General features: G+C 40.9%; 1 protein-coding gene and 1 long non-coding RNA gene across 3 annotated transcripts in view; both read right to left on the bottom strand.

Annotated features, from left to right (window-relative positions):
* LOC125000720 overlaps window positions 1-11,544 on the bottom strand; it is a 53,167-nt gene extending 41,623 nt beyond the window's left edge. The window contains exon 1 of the long non-coding RNA XR_007111367.1: window positions 11,170-11,544. This is a non-coding gene — a long non-coding RNA (uncharacterized LOC125000720). The remainder of the gene's footprint in view (window positions 1-11,169) is intronic.
* Window positions 11,545-11,765: 221 nt separating this feature from the next.
* Window positions 11,766-23,513, bottom strand: part of arhgef7b (Rho guanine nucleotide exchange factor (GEF) 7b) — a 24,603-nt gene continuing 12,855 nt past the window's right edge. For both annotated transcript variants that reach the window (XM_047576375.1, XM_047576376.1), the window contains 20 exons: window positions 22,016-22,100; window positions 21,803-21,933; window positions 21,511-21,715; window positions 20,674-20,765; window positions 19,595-19,689; window positions 19,257-19,352; window positions 17,937-18,059; window positions 17,713-17,851; window positions 17,568-17,627; window positions 17,327-17,473; window positions 17,145-17,231; window positions 16,989-17,067; window positions 16,760-16,896; window positions 16,441-16,665; window positions 16,262-16,355; window positions 14,798-14,887; window positions 14,310-14,468; window positions 13,962-14,058; window positions 13,816-13,870; window positions 11,766-13,731 (listed from right to left, as the gene is read on the bottom strand). In XM_047576375.1, coding sequence (XP_047432331.1) covers window positions 13,609-13,731; window positions 13,816-13,870; window positions 13,962-14,058; window positions 14,310-14,468; window positions 14,798-14,887; window positions 16,262-16,355; window positions 16,441-16,665; window positions 16,760-16,896; window positions 16,989-17,067; window positions 17,145-17,231; window positions 17,327-17,473; window positions 17,568-17,627; window positions 17,713-17,851; window positions 17,937-18,059; window positions 19,257-19,352; window positions 19,595-19,689; window positions 20,674-20,765; window positions 21,511-21,715; window positions 21,803-21,933; window positions 22,016-22,100 — 2,319 coding nt within the window. In that variant the 3' untranslated portion in view covers window positions 11,766-13,608. The remainder of the gene's footprint in view (window positions 13,732-13,815; window positions 13,871-13,961; window positions 14,059-14,309; window positions 14,469-14,797; window positions 14,888-16,261; window positions 16,356-16,440; window positions 16,666-16,759; window positions 16,897-16,988; window positions 17,068-17,144; window positions 17,232-17,326; window positions 17,474-17,567; window positions 17,628-17,712; window positions 17,852-17,936; window positions 18,060-19,256; window positions 19,353-19,594; window positions 19,690-20,673; window positions 20,766-21,510; window positions 21,716-21,802; window positions 21,934-22,015; window positions 22,101-23,513) is intronic.

The raw sequence follows: 23,513 nt of genomic DNA, 5'->3' as shown, positions 1-23,513 counted from the left end.
ATAAAAAATGTCTAATCAACCAAAAATTTTGCGACCCAGGTGCAGTGACCCCCTTTTGAAGACCTACTATGTTTAAAACTATCTGTCAAATACTCGAATTTGAAAGACGTCGCTGTTTATTAGTGAAGAGAAGCCTATAAAAGAGGCTGTTGAACTGCATTATGAGAAACATTTTTAGACTCGTCTACACCCTCAGCTACACAAATCAGAATTTTTTGGTTTTCGGCTACACTCGTTTTAATTAGTGTTGTGTAAGCCTATTGTTCAGCTTCATAAAGCAGCGATATTAACACACTAAACACTCACAGAAGACTCAGTTCTAATCCTTCCATTGACTTCATTTTAAACTGTTTGGAAATACACACCCATGAAGCCATCGCCACCACATCTGCAGCTTTCACGCAACTTTTTCTTCAAGACAATACAACATAAACACCACATTTATATGAATAACGGAAATTACGGAAAGAGAAAAAAAAAAAGTCAAGGAGCCGCCTTCTCTTAAGAAATTGCAAAAAATTAGGCTGAGGAAAAGCGAGTCTGTTTGTGTTGCGTTTTACACAAAATGTACTTGAACCCGGGCTATATTTGTCGATGCATTAGAGGCAGAGAGCGTCTGAGCGGCTGCTCTGCGCTGGAGGCCCCTCTCGCCGGGATCTGTTTGTCAGCTCCCGTGTTTACTGCGTGGAGAATGAATGCAGAATGCCGGATATCCATCACATTAGCACGGTTTGATAGCAGCCTGGCACTTTGAGGCAATTCAGTCCACGGGAAGGCTCTCGTATCCCACTGCTACCTGCTTTTTTTTTTTTTTCCGGAAAACGCTTCCTGATGCTCTACGCCACTTATATTTGCAGCTTTAAAAACAATTTCAGTGCAGTTTTGTTGGTGGCAGACTGTTTTATTGAAGTCTACGGGAAAGCCTTTTATTTTGCCTTTGCTTTTACCTCTTTTAGTGAAATAGCAATTTGAAACCAAAAAAGAAACTGGATGTTGACAGGACTTACACACCACCTCAATTTAAATGTGTTGATGATATTGTTTAAAAAATAAAAAATACAAAAAACATGCCCCTTTTTTGGAAAAAGAAAATTATCCTAAAAAGCAAATGGAAATTATTAAATAAATGAAAATGCAAATTAAGTGGAGGGGGGGGAAAAAAAGAGGAGAAGCCAAACTTCATTATATAAATGAACATTGAACAACAAGAGAATATGTCAAAGAAGTGTCTTTAACTCTCCATTAGTCACCAGCCCCATCGACCGAACACATTAAGACTCAACAACCAGCCCAACATATTAAAAAAATCAAGGGCTACATCGTCAGCAAAACAAACAACGGCAATTTCTCAGCTATTTCAAGTGGAGTTGAAACTTCAGGTATTCTGGAGAAATAATTAAACAACAAGGAGGTTCACAGTCTCACCACAAACGCATGCAAACGTTCAGTTATTGCAGGCTCTGAATTATGGTTTAAGTTTGTATGAAACATTAAAACTGATTCATCTAGATACAAACAGAAACTGTGCAAATGATTCTGAAGCACTAATAATTATAGAAGATTTTTAGTCAAGAGTAAAAAAATTTTTAATTTAGTTGAATTTTGTTATTATTATGATAAATTAATATAATATATAACACAGACTATATGTGTAAAATATAACGGCTTCAAAAAGGTTATTAAAAAATACAGCTGTAGAGCTTTCGTTACACACAGCTCAGACTTTTGAGCAACAATGTTATTTCTGTGCTCCAGTCTTTACACCCAGTTAACCCCGGCCTCCGCGAGCAGCCAACAGCACAGTCGAACAATCTGGTCACATTTGAGAACTGAAGCTAATGGCGCATCAACAGGTCGAGACTCCGAGCTCACATAATGGCAGTCTTTATTCCACTCGAGCTCGTTTGGCCATTATGGTACAGTTAGTTTAAATAGCAGCCCAAGAAACGGCATAATGTGCACATAGTGAGAGGAAGTGATATTTCCTACCTGCCTATTCATATTTTAATCTCTCTGCCTCTGGGGGGGGAACAAAAAAAAAAAACATCCAGTGTGCTCTGTTGTGATAGCTATTTTTGAATTTATGGAGTGTATCTGTGTGCTTTAGTTAATGAAATGGAAATAATATGATAAAAAAAAAAGGTTTCACTGTTATATGATCACAAAAAGGTTGTGGACTATATATATTTCTTTATAGGTCTAAATTATACCATGATTGGACTATATTGCATTTATTTTTCTGTGTCCTACTGTAAAATAAGTTTTTAGGGGAATTCCTGTTTCAAATAAATAAAATATTATTAAAATTTAATTATACTATTTAAGTGTGAGTGTTGAGAGGTGAGAAGAGAGCGTTGTTTCCCTCAATTTAAACTACATCATGAACTGAGCAGCATGATAAAATGGTTCAAACTTCCACCAACAAAACTTTTTTTTTTCCCTGTACATGATCAAAAAGTGACTGGAGGAGGGGGGGTGACGCATCACTGCTTTATTGACTTGTCTGAGGTTTAAATGAAGGTTTTATAGTGGTTGTCAGGTTCCCTCTAGTGGACGGTTTCCACACTTCGCATCGCTGGCTTAAAGAAATCAGGACCCTGGTGAGTTTCATGGAGATTTGTGACACTGGGTTATTTGAATCAAACCAAACTAGACCTGAACCTCCTGCTTTTTTTGTACAGGTAACAAGGAAAGAAGGTTTTGCTGGTTTTAAGAGACGTCTCAACTTATATTTACTATTTGGCTGTAGCTGCATTGGGCACTGAATACAGTACATTACAAATGTACATCAATGACAAAAGTTTTTTTTTTTGCCTGTTTTTTCCATGTATTTGCATCCTCTTTTGTCTTAATATCATCAGCTGTAAAACTAATACGAAACACAGGGAAAAATAATAATAAATAACATTTATTTTTGGTAGAAGTGCTGTGGACTCTTCATAGATACACAAAATAATTATGTCTACATTGCTAAATAGGCTTAAAGCTAAGTTTAATATCCAAAGTCTCTAGTGACCTCATGAATATTAGTATAATGATGTTTTTCTCAAAAAAAAGTAGTAGTAGTTGAGGAATTTCTTTTTAGAAATAAAAACAAATACAGTCACAAGCTACGTTACAAAGGAACAGACCATTCAACTAAAACATGCCAATGAAATTAAACTAATTTTAAAGGAAACACATTAGATGAACAACCGCAATATCTAATTATGTGAAATAAATAAAAATTCAGTTGTCTTTCATGTGGGAAAAAACCGAGAGGAAAACAGAAGGCTTCCTGTTTGTTAGACTGTGGTGCCATCTAGTGGCTCAGCCAGCGATTACACTTTTTGCCATGTTAGAGCAACAGAGGCACAAGTCAGTTTATTTAATATGAATAAATGCATGTGTTTTAGGTCTTTACCACATCTACTATGTTACAAAGTAGTTATCCATTTTGTTCCTAATGAATCTCTTCGAGGGGGATTTAGGAAGATTCAGATTAAAACCATTAAAAACACAACACATGAGAAGTCATTACTTTAACTTAAACAGACGGCTGCAAATTCATGTATCACTTCAGCAACAGGTGATTCATTCAAACACATAAAGCAACATTACGCTATTCACTACAAAAGACATTTGACTCCAGTTCAACACTAATGTATTTAAAGCTGTCACTATAAATACAAAACAAAAACACAACACACACGCTGATAACACACAGCCGCCATGATGAGCTCTAACTGGATTACAGTAGCGTAGATAAGATCTACTGTGCACTTGTGGTCTTTAAGACCATTTTAGACTGATGTCTCTGCAGAAAACCCCCACTCCATCACGTATCGCTGCACAACATATCAAAAATGTATCACCAATGCATTTCAGTGTGTGTGGCCGATGGTGTGAAGCCACAGTTTCCTGGTCTACAAGAGGAGCTGCATTTAAGGTGAAGAGCGTATACGTGCGGTACGCAAGCGCGTCGCAATGGAGGAAGGAAGCGAGGATGTGGAGGATGAATGGCACGTCTGCTATTTGGTAATACTTCAAAAAAAGACGAGACGACGTGTTAGAAATGCACGTACGATGCCGGGAACGTAACTAATCTTCACAGGCAGCTACAACGCAACCACAAGGAGCTATATGAAGTGGTCAAAAAAGGTCCGAATCATATCTAAAACTGTCACCCTACTGTCAGTTGTGGGTTTTTTTCTTAAGAAAAGATGACTAGTTCTCCCAAGAAAGAAAAAAAAAAAGAGAGATGAGTAAATGGCAGCTAGTGGGAGTCAGTTTAACTGTTGTAATTAGACTGATAACTTGCTGTTTTGTGCCTCAGTAACAAATTATAATTATGATAAATTATAAAATGATTGATAATTCTACTTACAGACACAAAGTCAATGAAATAAACACAGTAGTTCTACTTACTGATGTTCTATTTGTCTATAAAAGTCATAGAGGCGTCAGAACAATGTTTAGACCAAACTATAACCAGGATCTTATGCACAACACTCATGTTTTGCAACTAAGCTGGTGATATTTGTCAGATTTGTTTCTGAAGTCAGATCCAGGTTGTTTTTTTTTTACCAAAATAAAAGCGTTTCGTTTAAGTAAAACTTTTAAATTTCTTTATATAGTGTTTATTGACTACATTAACAGAGCAAAACTAAAATAGAAACCGTGAACTTTAACATTAAATGGAGTCATATCATCGTCACAATATACAACAATGTTATCACATAGTTTTTTTTCTGATATAAGAGACTATTGTCTCCTCCTTTTTTTCCCCAGGAAGTGGATGCTTAGACTTAGACGTGTAGCACCCACCTAGACCAGACCAGGCCCCCCCCACACCCCATAGCAGTGACACTAGTGCATATAAAGACACATACACAAAAATGGTTTAGGAACAATTAAAAAAAACCTTTAGAACAGCACAAGGTGTTGACCTGGCCTCCAAATTCACTAGAAGCTAAACTGATCTAGTATCTGTGGGATGATCCACAGATACTTGCCCCTCCCCTCAACCCATAGGACCCAAAGACCCCCAACTAATAACCTCAGGAGACCCATGTCTATTCTCTGAGGAATCACAACTGTTTTGGACACACAATATTAGGAGGGTGGTCATAATGTTGTGCTTTAAATATGGGTGTCGTTTCCTACAGTTTTTAAACTAGCTAGCACGTCATTTACACACATGTTGTAATCTTATCACTTCTGATACTTCTTCATTTTCAACAACAAGTCTAAAATAGATTTTGTGATTCATAAAGAGTCTGAAAAGTCTTTCTGGGTGGAGTTTGCATGTTCTCCCTGTGTCTGCGTTGGTTTTCTCCAGGTTCCTCCCACGTCTAAAGAAACGCTGGTTCGGCTGATTGGTGACTCTAAATTGACCCTAGATGTGAGTGCGTGAGTGAATGGTTGTTTGTCTCCGTTGGCCCTGAGACAGACTGGTGACCTGTCCAGGTTGTCTCTCGCGGCCCTAGTGAGGATAAGTGGGAGTAGAAGATGAGACGAGTCTGAAAAGTCACTGGGTCCAGGAACTTTTAGAGCTTCCATTTCTTTTCTCTTAAGGCTGAGATTATCAGAGAGGTTTCTAGAACTGAAAATCTGTCTTGGAAAAGCAGCTCTGTCCCAGCATGTCCTTCATCCTTTACCTCTCTCTGCTGAACTCCACTCCCTCATGAAACGGAGGTTGTGTGTAAAAGACTTGACATTATATTTGGCTCTCGCTTTTTAAATTCACTATTATCTGTCCTTTCAAATTGTGCTGCACAAAGGAAACTGCTTAAAGACGTCTTATGTGCATTTATTCACAGTAACTGTTTGACAACAGCGCCACCACAAGGCCAAACCTGAAATTGCTAGCATATCCAGCATACTGCACTTTTTAAAGACTGCGAATTGTGGGATTGTTAAAGACCGAAGGCGCACATTTAGAAAACTGGAAACACAAGTCATTTAAGTACGTTAAAGGGGGGTTAGAATAAGAAACAGGCTGTAGGCGTGTGGCTGTTACAATAAGTACACAAGCAGACAATTGTCATGATGCTGAAAAAATAAATGTAATTGTTGAGCGTGATGTGAGACCATCAAGAAAAATATGAACTATGAAAGTTTGTATGTTCACATTACTATGGCCGACTGCCTCATCATCACTAATTGCAACCTTTAATTGAGTCTTTCCACCTTTTGCAGCTTAAATCATCTCATCCCTTACAGATTAAGAGGATCAGCTTGTTGATAATTCTGATGTATTGGTAACCACGGCTGCTTGATGTCAACTTAAATTAAGTATAGTCACGGTTACATGAACACATTTTTCCTGGTCCTAAAATCACTAACTTTATACCGTCTTTTATTCTCAGTAGTCAAACAACTTTCATGTCTCTTTTTGGACTGGCAGAGAGATGCTTAAGCCAATCAAAACTGTGTTTGCCATGTAAAGGATTGTAATAAAAACATCCCGGTTGCATTTTCCAGCCCACGTTTTTTACAATTCCTGGCCCGACAACTAACGACATATGCATCTCTTTCAACTGAGCGAACACTGAAAAACCGACATGAGAATGAAACCTATACCTGTTTTTCTTGGGCTTCTTTCACCTGATGATTGTTGTGTGTGCACGTTCAACCAGGTGGATTTCCAGTCAGAGGACAAACATGATGTTATTATCCCATTATCTTCAGTCACATGTAAAAAACTACTCGTATTCCTTTTGTACGCTGAAGATACGCTGAAAAAAGTCCACTAATGTCATCCGTTTCTACCTGGAATAAAGGCTGCAGGCAAATTACTCTCCACACTGAGGTGTAGCTTTCTTCAAGTTCTCTGCAAAGTGGAAAAAGTAACATCCTCGCAATGTCACAAAATAGGTCTTCATCTTCTTTGGCTCCAACATTAAGCATTTGATTTAAAAAACACATGAAAAAAAATGGAAAATCCAACATAATCAATAATCTTCCGAACAGAATGTTTTCTTAAAGCATTGAGAGAGAAGTAATCCGGTCACACCTGTTGACTGGCCCAGACAATCCTATTCAACTTGAAGGCAAAAGTCAAAGAGCAAATGACGGAAACGTGGGCGTTGGTGCCAACAGAGAGGAGGAAGAGAACAGAGAGAGGGCTGAAGGATGGAGAGCGGAGGAGTTGAGCATCCTGCCATCTCTCAGCCGGGAGGATGAATGGAAAGCCTGCCTCTCTGCCTCCTTTTATATTCTGTCTTTCTCTCTTCCCCTGCTGCCTCACTTTGGCTTTTACCCTGGCTTCAATGTGTGTCGGTGTGTGTGTCTGTGTGTGTGTGTGTGTGTGGAGAGAGACCTCTTTCAGAGCAGCAGGAATATATTATAACCCAAACAAAAGAAGCCGGCTTATTGTTTATGAATTACCAGCCTTCCAAAGCCAACAAAGGCCCCTATTTTCATAGAAAACTCCATTTTCATTTCAGCTCCATTTGATTACCAGAGCAAAGAAAATAAAAAGGCCTCTCCGGTCGCAACGTCCCAAAGGGATTCATTCCTCCTTCCCTCGCTCATTCAACTCCTCTGAAAAGGTTTCTTTATTGCTTTCTTTTCAGGACCGACGTCAAATGGGCTTTTAGGAGTAAACCAATGACAAAAAATTATTGCTTGGCTATTTTGTACAATAACAGGGCCCGGGAGAAGAGAGGAGTCCTGTGTTGTCTTTGTCGTCTTTCTTTCTCTTTTCTTTTGCCCCTTTCTGCAATTGGAGAGGAAAATTGCAGAGGCTGGAAATTAATGGCACAGCTTCGGAGAGCGAGGGAGAGAGAGAGAGAGAAAGAAGAGGGAAATACAATGCAACAATACAAGTCAAATATAAATAATCACTGGCTATTGAACGCAGTGAAGAGACAGAAAGGTACTGTACGACCTGAGGGGACTTTGAATGCGTCTGCTGCCGGGGTACCTTTCACAAAACAGATACCTGTTGGTCCCGTGCCCAAAAACAATACGACCGCGGTGACACGCTGTCATTTCACTTACAATAGGGCTGTCGATTGTGCGACTGTGTGTTCCACTCCCTATTATCAGACCTCGAGGTTTATGTAGAGATGCTGGGAGGAAATAATGACTGCTTCACTGCTACAGTCAGACCTCAAACCTCTCAGTCACATTGTCACATTCTGTAGATGTTTTATTCATGTTTCAATAGCATCTATTTTACTCGAGTTTTTGTCTGTATGGGGAAAAATATCACTCTTCTTGTGTACAGTAGAAGATAGTAACCTCCTAAAACCCAAATGTGGTTGGAATGCGTCTTAATTTCTTTAACATAACATTAAAGTCTATAGGTATTTGGGATTAGAAGGACTTAAGAAGTATAAAATATAAGAATCGTCTTTGAACTGGAAGTAGTTTTGAAATAATGTGAACACAGGGATTATTTAACTGTATTTTACAATTTAAATCACAAATGCGAAAGCAGAATAGGAAGTGATGAAATCCCAACGTCCTCAAGCGTGTACTTGTGAATTTGTTAACAAACAAGTGTATTGACCCTTCACTACCAGTACATGGGAGACAAAATTGTCTCCTTATGAGGATAACAGGTCTAAATGAAGCTGCTACAAACCTAAAACATTATGTCCCCATATGAGGACTTCAGGTCCCAGGAGGTTAAGGTTGGTGAACGTGGAAAAAGTCATTGTTTCTTCTCTTTCAGCTTTGTTTTTGGCACTCCACATCAACTCCAGCTTTGTTCATCTTTTCAAACACTTGTTTTACAGCCATGTTTCTGTCCCTTCCTGAAACTCGTCATTTCACCTGATGTTTAGGCCCTATGTGAAGTAATGTGAAAAATGATCAGATCAAGACTTGGACCGGTTAATATAAAGTATGTTTTCTGCTCCAACGCTGCTCCAACTGAGGCATTTTTGCAAACACAGACATGCACTTTATGAACTAAATAAACTACAAAAAGCTATAGACAAACCAAAAAAAACGCAGGGGATGCAATGACTGTCAGTCAATTATGGGATAATTACTGTTGTAATCAGAAGAAATGGCCTGTGAGCTAATCTAATCTAAATTGCCCAATCCATGTTACACTACTACAGAAGTATCTATATTAAGGAAGAAAAAGACGCACAAAACTTACTTCATCCTATTTTTGAGCAGCCTATAGACAAAAATTATCACTGGCCAAGAAACAAAATAACCACAACCAGTACATGCAGGACACAAGCCAATTGCAAAGACTCCATAATTAACATGCAGTACGTTTGGAGGGAACTGGCTCAAGCTGGTTGATACGTCTCGCTGGACATTGGAGAAGTGACAGATGACTGAAACCGAAGCCTGCCTGCCCTTCAAATGAGTAGTAAGCGGCCTTTAAAACACTGTAAAGAAGCTGCATAATGTCAGCACAGGTTGGCTGTGACGTTGAAGATGCTCTTTCATCTTTCCGTTTGCCTCCCTTTTTGTCCTCCTGGATGAATATTTGGCTCAAGACAAAAGGTGAGCCAATCAATTATTCCTTTTGCAGGGCCCTGGTGCTGTTGTGAAAAGCGTTGACATTTGAGCTTTCCAGACGACATCTGCAAATTTATATGCCTTCCATTGTGCGAGGCAGCGAGCCTGTATCAAAGGCTGTAAAGGGCCTTGTCAATTTCGTAAGGACAACTCCACAAAGACTCCTTTCTTCTCCGTTGTTATGGGAATAATGCTTTTCACTGGTGTCCTGCCAAAACCTCTTGGCAACCTTGTCATGTGATGTTATTGATTGCATTGATAACAGACATCTACCGTGCAAAACCATCACACTGTCCGTAATGTGTTAGGGAACATCACAAATGGATATTTCAGATCAGATTCAACATAAAGCTCTTGCTATCGACTTTGCACGGAAAACAGTGGACGTCTTTCCTCTGTTCTTACTGTAACTAGTCAGAAAGCATTGATTACGATGGCCAGATAAACTAATCTACTTTCTGCGTAGGGAAGTACACAGCACCACATTTTTGAGTCTGGCAGAGGAAGGGTTACTCTATAAATCAGTGTTTAATGTGACACAACTGCTGTCATCTTACAAACCTACCTGGTTTATTTGCTACAGATATTTATTTTATTTTCATGCGCCTTTCTGCTAAATCATTATAAATTAATTCTACATGGGTACCTACAATCATCTACTAAATGTCACTGCACAATTGTACAGTAAAAAGTAATGTCAGAAAATCAATAAGCACTGAAGATCTAGGCATAGGTCTTCAACAGGGGGTCCATGACCCCTAAGGGGGGCTAAAAAATCTTTGGTTGATTAGACATGTTTTATGTATTTTTTTTTTCCTTTTCATTTTCCACCCGGACATTTGAGTTTCTTTAAATACACATTAACATGAATCCAACATATTTTAGTAAAGGGATAAGGGTTAGCTTAATACTGAATGCAAAATTATAATACTGTATATTTAGAAATAGCACTAGGCTAGTTTAATATAAAGCACATATAGGAGTTAGGGGATCCTAGGCCTTAAAAATGCGGAAGACCCACGGTCTAAGCTACTTCTTCTCCATCACTGTATAAAAACTACATCATTACTGTTGTCTTTAACCAAGTTGCACTATGCAAATGCCTCATAAATTTTGAGGATTGAAAGAATGCGTCGACTGAATCGTTATTTTGTTAAACCAAACAAATCCATCCCCACTAATCATTTCTACAAAGCAATGACCTCTGGTGGGAAAGCAGGTTGAACAATTATCCCTGTAAAGTGGCTAAAGTTAAATTTTGAGGTTCAAGGATTTGTTATTATCACATATTCTGACATCAAATGGTGTTTGTTGTTGCTTAATGGGGGCTGAAAAGCAAAGCAGCCATCTACAACTGGCTTTTGTAAAATATAAACGTGGCTACTACCGGAAGTAAACAGCCGTAGAAGTAACTTAAATAACACTGACCGTTAGGAAGGTGGTCATAATGTTATGCCTGATCAGTGTATAAAGTAGTTCCATGCATTAAACCCACATCTTTACCATAAAGGAACATATTTTATAGCCTCAGATAGCTTAGCCACAGAGAAACACCACAAGTCAGTACGTGACAAACAACATCAACACAACGAAGCGTTAATCACACGCAGCCACGGCGGGTCGTTTAAAACTTACAGTTTAGTAAGAAAACTCCTCCCAGCAAAGAGAAAATTACAGATAAAATGTTCGACTCACGTTTAACGTCGAATTCCTCCCTCTTTCCTGGCATGAGGACGAAGTTGTTGTTTGTTGACAGAAGTTGTTTCCTCCCGTCGCTAGCTCCAGTTTTTCATTAGCATTAATTGTTTGGTTTAAATGCCACTTTCCAAATGTTTGTCTCAGTGAATAAAGATGCAGGCTGGCGTCACGGTTCACTTCATGGCCTCTTTTTCAACGACGTGTCGTTCTGAAAGTTTTCCAGCGTCGTGTGTCCGAGTTTTCTTCTGCTTGTGTGATACTTTAGTCGTTATTAATCAAACCGACTTCTTCCACCTGGCGCCTCTTTAATGAGGCTGCAATACTCGCTCTGACCGCTACGATTAAGTAACATTAGACAGCCGTCACATCCCAGAGGGGCGCTGTTGCTCTTATTTCAGGTTAATCGGCAAAAACAAAACTACGAAAAGAGCTTCATTACTGAAGCTGGTAGGTTGCTTGTCATCAAGGTTTCCACTTGCTCAAGCCAAAACTCTACTCTCTACAGATGAATCCGAGTAATTTATAAAATAGTACAACAATTATACTGGATTCTATGTGGTCAGATGTATAAAGACGTATAAAACTACCAGAGATTCAAGTTTGATTCCATATTTTATTCACTTACAGACAAATGGGTGAAATAAATAGAGGGGGGTGATTCTTTTCATAGTATAACCACTGTAATTCATCACAATACATTTAGATCAATCAGTTAAATACATAAGTTAGAGAAAATAACTGGCATGTTGTATTACATTATTAGTGTGGTTCTAATTTCATCACGTCATTTGCAGGTGAAGCTAAAAGCTTTACCAAACGCTTAATACGCTGCTCTTCTGTACAAATAATCTTAAGTGTGATCGAACAGATCAGGTAAAAAAAAAGAAAAAAAATCAGGTGTTACAAATCAAAGCCAGAGTAGAAACACATTGACAAATATAACAAATATAAAAAATGAGTAATCATCTACAGTAAGTATATTGACATCATTTAAAAACAACAACAAAAACAAAAACATTTTGCAGTGTCGTATTGCTTTGGTCTTGAAACAGAACAGTACTGAGAACAATTTGCTTAGCTATAGAAAGAATAGTGACATCTGTGGATATTCATTCAGTGTTCAGAGACAAATCAGTGCCATTGCATCAGCTCAGTGTTTAATTAATAAAACGAGCATCTAAAGACTGTCAGTCTCTTTATGCATAATATAAATTCAGTCTCCATTTCTTTTTATCTTCCAGTAACATACAGTAGCTTTTTCCTACATTCTGGGCCATCTTTACATTACAGCATACACATGGCATATTACGAATGGCTATAAGTCATCATGACAGCAAGATTAAATGTGTTTGATTGTATCTTAGCTCATAACAATAATTTATACAGCTAGTGTTTTCAGAAAGTTTAGAAAAAGTTCAACAAAACTCAAAATGCTGCCCACCCAGCTTTCTTCCACCTGTCGTCTCTTTAATGAGGCTGCAATACTCGCTCTGACCGCTACGATTATGTAACATTAGACAGCGATCACATCCCAGAGGGGCGCTGTTGCGCTAATTTCAGGTTTATCGGCAACAACAAAACTACGGCGGCCGTGAAGAGACAAAGCGCTTCAGTTATTTTATTTAATTACGTTGACTTCTTATTACCACGTAAGAAATATTGAACATTGCACTTTTACGGTCGTTACCACAGATGCGTGATTTATTAGTCAACTTCTGGAAAAGTATTTGGGGCTTGAGATTTAAACTGATGATCATGTTAATTCCTGAGAACCGTCTTTAATTTAATAAATTCAAATACATCTAACTCTGAATTAAATCATTTTATTGTCAAAAAAATTTGTATGCAGAAACAAATTGTACTTGGTCACTTATACGTGCTGGTTTTTAATATAAGGTTAAAATGTATGTTAAAACTAATAAGTTTACAGAAACATATGGAGTTTTAACAGGTGCTTTCATGATGATTTAAAATAGGGAGTTGAAAAAACATAACTGCTACTGAAAGGAGGAGTGTTGGGAAAATATGTCTTTTTCAAGTTCAGGTAAGTAAGTTCACTCACATACTGCTTTTATATAAACCCACAAAGAGCTCATACTCTTTGCACGCGACCAGTCAATAAAATACTGTCCTGGCAGTGGTGACATTTTATACTAGAGGAGAAGAAGTTGAGGAGAAATCCAGAGTTTCCAAGACGGATGAAAAAACAAAACAAATTGATCATCACGCCTACCAGCTGTTGTTGCTTCACAGTTTTACGGTCGGTTCAGATGGCTTCGCACACGGCTGGCAGGCATTTTTCTCTTGGTCCACAGTTTGGCACGCAAGTTACTGTGAAGGTCGAAGTGGAAAAGTGGAAATGCAGAAATGTTGGGTTGCGGTCCAGCTCTTGTCCGCACAGGTTGGATAAGTTCTCGTCATTTGGTCATCTCACGGTCAGAGGTTCGTCTCATCCCAGGTTGGGTCGTTCATGTTCTTCAAAACTCTCCTGACAATCCTCTCCAGCTCTTTCCTCGCTCGTTGTTCCTCCTCCAACGTTCTCTTCATCCTCTTGTTGTCCTGGAGGAAGAGTGAGAAGAAGAAAATGAATGCGAGAATGAAAACCAATGATGGTAAGAAGGTCTTTTTAGTAACTTAACTCACCTGTTTGAGCTCCTGGACCTCATCTTTGAGACTGTACACGGTGTCCACCAAACTCCTGCAGCAGCAGAATAGTTCGTCGTTAGTTTAAGAGACACCAACAAATTTTTTACTTCAATATTGTGGCAATCCCAACCTAAATCTCTCACCTCTCCTCCACTACGGTTTGTCCGTTGCTCTTGGTTTCCTCCACAATAATCTTTTCCTCCTCTGGGAACAGCATTTGTACATCCTTCCTGCTGGAACCTGATCCAACAGCAATAACAGTTATTGGTATATAATATAAGGAAATTCACTAATACACACATAGTTTGTCATTTCAAAAACATTGCATTTATAGGAATATACAAAGGTTTATACAGCTGGGCACAAAGACAAACACAAAGAGTGCAAAAGATCCACAGAGGAAGTGAAAGTTACAGGCCAAGATATGATTATATATCCATCTCTAACTGGTTCACCAGCAGGTTCGGGGTTTTGCAACACCAACATCTTACGAGAAAACGAGGCGGTCCTGTAACTATGCGCGGTCCAGATACTGTCATAATCGGAGTCTTCTGATTGGTCAGAGCACGGCAGATTGCCAGGTAAACCGGTCACGGTGAGGCCGGTGTCGGCAAGCACGTGGTTGTGCATGAGGTCTGTTCCTTGCCAGGCTTTAGCAATAGGGAGGGTTTGAACGAACCAAATTGACCAGGGTTGGGGAGTAAAAACCATATCGGATAAAGGATGAGGGGTGTCGGATAAACCATAGTCAAGAAGGGGATAAATTAAGGAAACAACAGAAAAGAGGGATGAAGGCAATAAGAACAAACAGGACAATGGGAATGAAAGAGTTGTTGAATAATATAGAGGAATCAAGGCAAGACATAAAAGAGAAGAGAGAGAAAAACACTGTTAGAGCCAAAAGCAGAGGTTAGCAATTGTTAGCAATAAGACATGCAGTACATATGTGTCCATAGTATAGGTGTGTGTGTGTACTCACTAGAGTTGAGAGTCTGCCGTGTCTTGGCGCTGGTGCAGTAGGCCTCGATCACTTTCAGTATCTGAGCATCTTCCTCCAGAGCTGCTGTGCCTGATACACAACACAAACAGGACGAGTTATATTGTAAAGTATCAGAAAAGCTGACTACGGCTACAACTTGACATTGGTTAAACATGAATCATTTAAAAGAGACGTTAGAGAATAACATTTAACCTCCTGAGGCCTAATAAGTATAAAAATTAAGCATCATCTTTGAACAGGAAGTTTTTGGGGGGAAAAATGTCCTCATATGTGGACATGGGGATTATTTCACTGTATAATGCAATAAAGATACCAATGTGTAACATACTATAAAACTTTATTTCCCTACCTGAACAAAGACAGAATTGCAAACGATTAAATTCCAAACGTCCTCAAACGTGTACTTGCTAATTAGCGTCGTCGTAGCTTGTTTCTATTGACAGAATTTGTTAAATTTGCACATCATATCAAACAAGAAAAGCTAATAAACATTAATAAACAGTTTCAATCGTAGAATCCCATTAGATTTTGGTTCTTGTCCACTTTTGTCTCGTGGCCGGCTCCAGAAATCTGCGCTATCGTGTTTTTACCCCAACTAGTGTATTGACCCTTTGTGACCACTAGATGGCGGACTAAACCGTCCACTTATGAGAACAACAGGCCTAAATGAAGCAAAATAAGAAGCTCCCACAAACCTAAAATTAGGGGTAAGCGATACTCAGAATTTTGGTTTCCATCCGATACCAAGTAAATACAAGGCTAGTATCGCCGATATCAATACCATGATACCATGATCATTGCATAACTTTGGAACTTTGCCCTTAGTTAGTTGATTATGATAAAACACAGGACAAATATTTGAGCCAAATAACCTGTTTCCATTAACTAATTACAATATAAAACAATTTAACAGTATAAAAATTAAATAATTCACATTTTACTACACACAATTGTTTTAGAAAAAAGTAACTAGTGCAAAACAAGAAAAGGGAACAATGTAACAAACAACAATGGAATATAAAGTCAGTAACAGAAGTGAGTTTGTACCCTGCGTAATTCTGTTTTCTTCCGAGTACCACATTTCAATAACAGCATCAGTTCCAGCTGTGGGATGTTGCTGTGATTCTAGGATCTGAGTGTCAAACTCTGTCCATGTCCCACCTTTTACTACAGGTGTGGATGGAGAAGCTCCTGCCACACACAGACTTGGAGAGAAGCTGCACTTGCATGAACTACTGTGAGGAGTAATTTACTGGACGTATAGAAGAAAAATAAAAGTATCGATCCAATCACGCTAGTATTGATGCGATGTCGATACTAGCCTTGGTATCGATACTATCGATATTTAGATCAATACACCCAGCTCTACCACAAACCTAAAACTTAAAATCCCCGTATGAGGACGCAGGGTCTCAGGAGTTTAAGCTGCCGTGTCACACTTACTCTTTCTGACACTGAAGTCCTCCTCTGACGGCTTCCTCTCCGGCTTCCTCTTAGGGAGCAACTTCTTCATATTCTTGGGACTCTTACTCATATCCTTCAAAGAGAGGATCAGCAGATTCAGATTTCAATTTCAGCAACACATGGCCTCCGTTTCACCTTCCTCCTTCAGTGTACAGCACCTCTTTGTAGCAGAGGGCAGCCGAGGGCCGGAGTGGAGGCGCAGGGCGAAGGCAGCTCAGGCTCCAGGGTTTGGGGGTGCTCGGTGGCTCCAAGGGTCCCCACATCGGACTGCTACTCTGGTCCGCACAATACGAGTTGGGATGAGGAAGAGTGTGGTACGGGCTGCCGCTGCTTACGCCTCGGGAGTCGGGGAATTTGCAAACGGTGACGGGATGAGAGGGCAACTGGAATGGAGAACAGAAAAGAGGGCAGTGAACGGGGCGAAGATAAAACGACTCTCGCTGAACCGATCGTTCTTTAGACGACTTGGAGGCTCACCGTGTGACTGGTGGACTGAGGCCTGAGCGAGTGTGCGTGCGCAGCAGGAGTGTGGGTGTGTTTGGTGAGGAGGTCCAGCCAGTCTTGTAGATCGCGTTGGCTGTCGCAGGCTACTTGCATCCGCTCACACTGGCCGCCTGCCCAACAACACACGACATTTAAGATAACGGCTACATCCACTGAACCAGTTTGCATTTAGCTTCTTGTTAAAAAGAACGAGGGCGGATACCGGATATTTCAAAAGCATTCTTCAAGTTGTCTCCGTCTTCTATTCTCGAGATGAGCATCCCTGACAATGGCATCCTTCCCTGCAGACACAAAATACAGTGAATAACGACCAAAAGCGAATCCGAGATGGTGTTATTCAGTGAGTGATGATACGAACCTGGAAGATGAATCCACTCATTCTCAAGCTGGCAGAGAGTATGAGGAGAGTGTGAGGGAAGAGGACGAGGTAGCGTTCATTTGACTCCTGAAAGAGAAAGTAACCTGAGTCACATGACAGTGGCATAAATCCTCCTCCTTTATATCAAATGTCTAGTTTGACTTTCCGTTTGCTGGTTGTACCTTGCAGTTCTGTGTGTGAACTATGGCTTTGGACGTGTGGAGAAGAGGGCCCAGGGTCCTGATGTCTTCTCCCTCCCAGTTCTTGATGGGCTCTGATAAAATCTGCAACTCCAGCTGCTTCTTCTTCCTCACTTCCTGACACTGAGCCTGAGCGCACAAAAAAACTCAACGAGGTCATTTCTAAGACTAAATGAAGACTCCGTTTAGCCATAACTAGTAAAATAAGACTTCTGTGTCTCACCAAAAGGTTTTTAAAGGCCGTCATGGCAGCATGGAGGTCGGCTCTGTCGGGGTGCTGGTCCTGAATGACATGGACATTTTTCTAATTAGAATTACCTAAAAATCTGTAAAAACATTAAACATGCAGGACTGGAGAGAAGACATACCTCCATATGTCTGTCCAGTTCCTTCAGCAGCGTTGGGTATCTCTCCAGTCTGGTGAAAGGTTTACTCAGACTGGTGGTCAGTGCAAAGTGCCCAGGACTCGGTGCCCCTTTTGACTCCATGTACTCACTCAGCTCATCTCTGTGAGACACACAAACAAAATACAGTTCATGGAGAATCAATACTGAAATTTAAATATACCTATATAATATTTCTCAGAGAGTACCTGTGCTCTGTGAGAACACTGACAGCAGACGGGTGAGTGGAGCAGTAGGCCACATAGATGACTCTCATTTCAGGCATCAGGCTCAGGAAGAAGCCGCCAATCTTTTGCTGGCCTTCAGGCAGTCTACGCACACAAATGTCAGAATATTATTTGACTCGTGTTACATCGGTTTGCAAAGGTAATAAATACAGGGACTCTACTAGCATCCATGCATTCAAAAGATGGAAGAAAAACCTAGTAAAATCAAACACTTTGTGGCTCTAAGTCATGGGTCTTCAAAAGGGGGTACCCGACCCCTAGGGGGTCCGAAGGGGTACTGCAGGGGGGTCGCAAAATCTGAGGTTGATTAGGCGTTTTTTTTAAATATATTGTTTTAATTGTCCCCCACAATTTTCCCATACAAATTTAAATTTCTTTAAAAACACAATAACCCTTAGATTTCCACACTGTGAAATACGATTAATCGCGATTAAATATCATTCATTTTAATCTATATTAATAGCGTACACTGCAAACTGAGTATTTATACATATAATTATTAAATTGTACAGATTCATACAACATAAATACTGTAGCTGTTTGATGTATATATGTGGCTGTGGTATAAAAACCACAGCCACTTAGATATTTGTTTATATAATGTGTTCATACATGGGCAAATTTGCGCAGAATGACTAGCAATGGTAAGAAATGGTTAGAAAACGGGTACAAAATGAGAAATTAAGCATTTTATTGTCTACTACAACTACTACTACTAAAAAGATCAACCGTGCGGTTACAATGCCATTCTAAAGGTTAACATGAATCCAATTCATGTTAGTAAAGGTATAAATGGTAGCAGAAGATGTTATCTATCAGCCTGCACTCATTTGCATCCGATACAGGAGCTGTCTCAACAGCGCATTGTTTCACATTCACTCAGTACATAGCACTAAGTCAAGTTTAATATAGAAACCATATAGTGGGTAGAGGCTTCCTGGGGGTCCGTGGCCTGAAAAAACATTGGTCAGACTAAACACAACAAAACTAAAACTGACCACTAGATGTCTCTGCGGCTTTAAAAACTGCCTGCACAACACTCCACTCAGACCAGCCACTGGCCCTGAGGCTATGCACCTCAAACTGAAGAGCTGTGACGCCACTTGAACACAAATACCACTTCACCACAACTAAATGTTCCAACTCGTGAATGTTTAATGTTGTGTAATGTACAACAGCTGCGTATTACAAAACAAAAACACATTATTCTATCCAGGTGGTTATCTCAAAGCATCATTATATTATATTAATATTATTAGCAGACAACAATTAAAAACTGACTTGGTATGCTCCTCCAAGGACTGAACCAGCATCTGTTGAAAGGTTGAAATCTCCTCCAGATTTCCCTGAATGTGACTGATGTCAACACTGCTGAGTCTGGAAAGCAGAGGCGAGGCGAGGTAAGGACAGAACAGATTTCTTGTGGACTCATTTAACTCTCGAATCTTATGACACATACTGTACGTGTGCAATATAGGACAGATGGTATGCCAGGTGGTGTATACATGCATCTAAATATATACCGATCACATTAATAGTGGAACAGATAGGCTAGTGTGTGTTTCTCCACCTCCGAAATCTGTTGAATAAATCAAGAAAAAGTGCAAAAATAACACTACCTGTCTGTGGGGTGAAGGGAGCGAAGGTATGAACCCAAGAGACTCTGCAGCTCCCTCGAATATTCAGTCTCTGCTTCCAAAATATTCTGTAGCACCTGACAGAAAAAAGAGAAAACGGAGACAGTAGCTCTATTTTAATGGTGAGAAGAAGACTTTAAACATATACATGTAATTAATCCTCCTTTTAGGGTTAGGGTTAGGGTTGAGGTTAGGGTTGGGGTCCATGCACATTAAAAACAAGTCTATAGGGAGCCAGCTTTTCAGTAGTGGGTGTATTTTGTAATAAGCTAATGGAGTGAGTTATCAGACCCTTTGGGAGCTGTAATACTGCCTCGAGGAGCTTTCCAAAGGTCTGGCTCACATGCTAATAAGCTAATCTCGCCGCGACATCAGAAACCTCACAGGAATGAGCTTTCAGATAATGGACTGTGGACACAGTGTTAGGAGAGTATGCTGACTCTCCCTGCGGTATCATTATTTGAAAGAACTCAAGTAGTTTATCGACGATGTATTCGTATACGTGTCCATTTTTAATTCGAAAAGCCCAGTGCCTGCATCTTCTACTCACGCTTCCACTGTGGAGGAAGGGTAAAAAAACTTTGCTTTCGCGTCCGTGTCTAGGGACAGCTTTGACTCCAGGCAGTGTCTCTATGTCTGAGCATGAGAAAGGAGTAGGTAGAGAAAGATGCTCTGTCTAGAGAGACTGTGACAGCTTGTTGCATTATTAACACACGCTAACACACGCACACACGCCAGCAGGGGCCGACCCTGGGGCGAGGCTGCCCCAGAAACCACTGGGATGGAAGAAGTAACCTACATTACATTTTGCTGCACTCACACACCGAGAGCGGTGAGACATGTAGGGGGTGCTGTGCAGGCTACACAAATGATTGCAAACACGTCCACGGCTGTGCAGTAATTAATTCGGCTTGTGGTTAAAAAATAATTGACTGGACAGCACGCAAAGGCGGACACATGTGACCAGGAAATATCGACTCGGACTCCAAAACCTAAATGAAATTGCGCAGATTTAATTTGTCATAAAAGTTTAACACACGCACTGACGCAGTGATGCTTACCACATTGTAGTAGGTCTTACTGATGATAGTGTTGTCAAAGCCTTTGGGAGGACTTTTCAGAGTCCCAGACTTTGGCTTGTCTAATGTTTTGACTAAAAAAAAAAAAGAGAGAGAAGGATGTCATTGGTAAGAAGACAGAAATGTGAATTTACTAACATCCCTCAGTGAGCCGTTATTGCGGCCATTGTTGTTTAGGGGCCGTGAGCTTTAAGTCAGGAAGTTCCTTTCTATACGGCAGCTCTGGAACTTCCTGTCTTTGTGTTTTCACGAAGCGCTCTTCCTTCTTTCCTGCCTTCCCTCCTCACAATGCAACACAATGAGCCCACACAATTAAAACGAGCCGCGAGGAAGTGGCTCTTGCAGGAACAGGGGGCGGCGGTAAACGGCTCCCTGAAATCTGCGTTCAAACGTGTGAAAACCATCATTACTAGAATGAAAATGCCAAATCTGGCTTTTCTGGTGGTATTTTATGTGAGATAAAGGTGAACACAAACACCACACTACACTATCTAACCACTGAGTATAAACCCAGGTTAGAAATGAAGGGGATTCCCAAGCAAACAAGTAAATGTTCATTCTAGTTCATATCAAGGATGGCTTCCTTCCATGCTTGAAAACATACAACTAAAAGAGTTCAGGAAGTCATTATCAGTAAGAACAGATGTGCAGGAAGTGTGTTTGTGTGTATCTGTTTGTGCGATTGGCCTTGTCAGTTCTAATCTGGGTGAGCTGAAGGTGGTGAAGATGAGGTTTGTGCAGCAAAGTAAACCAAACCATTATTTGTGCCCAAAACAATAAGAAGCCGGCACATTACGAAGCAGTAAGAGCTGCACCCACCGCTTCCTTTCAGCTCTCGTACATAGTTACTGGGGAACCATCCGGTCTTGTCGTTCAGCGTGCCTTCCCACCAGCCCCCGTCCACCTGCTTGATCACGCTGATGATGTCACCCTTGGCGAAGGAGAGCTCGTCCTCGTTGGTCTGCTGGAAGGGAAAGCGCGCCTTGACCAGCATGTGGCCGCACCCACCGCCCTCTGACATGTCCTGGAAACGAGGAGGGGGCCGTGAGCAATAACACGAAAACGGACACGAGACTCACCGGTGACTCGGGCTGTCGTCGCGGTAACCCACCAGGCTGCGGTACTGAGGCAGCAGCAGCTTAGAGGAGCGGCTCTGGGTGTTCAGGGAGTCGAATGACTTGATCCTCAAAGTTGAGGAGTGCGGCACGCGCGCCCTCTCTCCGGAATCGCCTAAGTCGGACACTGCGCAAAGTGTGAAGCGAATCGAAACGTTAGGAATCCAGCTGGGAATCCCGCAAGCGATGAGCTGACGCGACAGTCTTACCTTCGGTGGCTTTGTTGAGCGCGACCAAGGAGTTGAGCACCTTGGAGAAGTTCAGCCCCTGCAGCAGGTCGTTCACTTCAAAAACCTTAAAGGAGAACGTAAGAAATAAAAGAGTGCATCACACTTTCCTGGATAATCCATGAAGGTAAATAGAGAAAGAACCTACGAATGATTCACAATGTTCTACTTCCTACATTTGGAGATTGAATCCTTCCTTGAACGAGTGCTACAGCCTAAACATTCAAAAAAACACGTGGGGGTTTACTCTACAGCCAAGCTACAACTGTAGTCTCAAGCTGGATTACTCAAAGTCTGAGCTCCCCCCCATAATCTCCCCCATCACACACACACACACGGCCATAATCAAAATACCTCCGAAGCTCCTAATCTTGTGTACACCACACACAGTGACTGACTTCTACATTCCCAAAGGCGTGAAGGTGGCGGTGTGATTTGGAGAAGTAATTTCTGCCTAATTTTTATCAGAATCCTAATTCTTGACCGCGCAGATTTGGTCCCAGTCTAATAATAATGCCACCAAATACGTCCTTTAAGAACGGTTTGATTTATTCACGCGGCCCGATCGGTTGTCAGAGCGGTAGGCGCCCGACGCTTAATGGACACTTTCACCTCTTCCACTGGCACAGGCCCAAGATACAACACCAGGCTTCGCATTCCCCCCGTTTGCAGCACAACTGCACCAGTGTTGCACCCGCACACACAATTTTACCGTAGCCGATGCTCCTTCCAGGTCCCGGGGAACAACGGCGTATCAATGAACTTGGTCAATACTGAAATCCGAACCACATGTAGAATGTCAGCAACAAGGAAAAGCACTCACGGAGAGATCTTATTTCTTACTGATGGGGAAAAACTGGAAAGCTGAAGGGAGAGGTTTATTAAATGTTGCGCCAAATGCACGGAATCAATATCTCAACCGATGGGGTTTAATTAATAGCTGACGGTAAATTTGCGATTGTGATAAACTGTGCGGCTTTTCTTAATCATGGGCCACACTCGTGCATCCACTCTGTAATCCTCCTCTACTGGACCGTCTGGCTTGTCCTCTGCTTGTCCGACGACTGTCTGGGAGAATTACTACGCTGATGTCAGTCGGACTGCCCGTAATGGAGACCTTGGCATCCAGCAACATGCCTGACATGCCTCTATAATCAACCTGATTGGAAAATCCACTGGCTGCCCAGCATGCTGCATTACATCAGCCCGCTCTCCTCCATTCCCTAATTTCATCTCTTCGGACCGTTTAGAGCTCTCCTTTACCGTCAGGATTTCTTTAAAAAGCCCGTCCTTCTCGTCACAGTGATTTTCCGCAAACAAAATCACGTCTAGAACCGGGGCTCTGGTTGCATAATCTTCTCTTTTCCATCGCGATCACATGTCTTTTTCCATGGCCGTGATCAATAATGTGTGTGTTTGTGGAGTCATTTTCTACACTGCTCACTTCCTCTTATCTGTACAGTCACGGCGAGCCAGGATG

The sequence above is a fragment of the Mugil cephalus genome, chromosome 23, assembly GCF_022458985.1.
Source record: "Mugil cephalus isolate CIBA_MC_2020 chromosome 23, CIBA_Mcephalus_1.1, whole genome shotgun sequence".
NCBI lineage: Eukaryota > Metazoa > Chordata > Actinopteri > Mugiliformes > Mugilidae > Mugil > Mugil cephalus.
The sequence above is the reverse complement of the archived record's forward strand: the minus strand, read 5'-3'. Positions and strand labels throughout refer to the sequence as shown.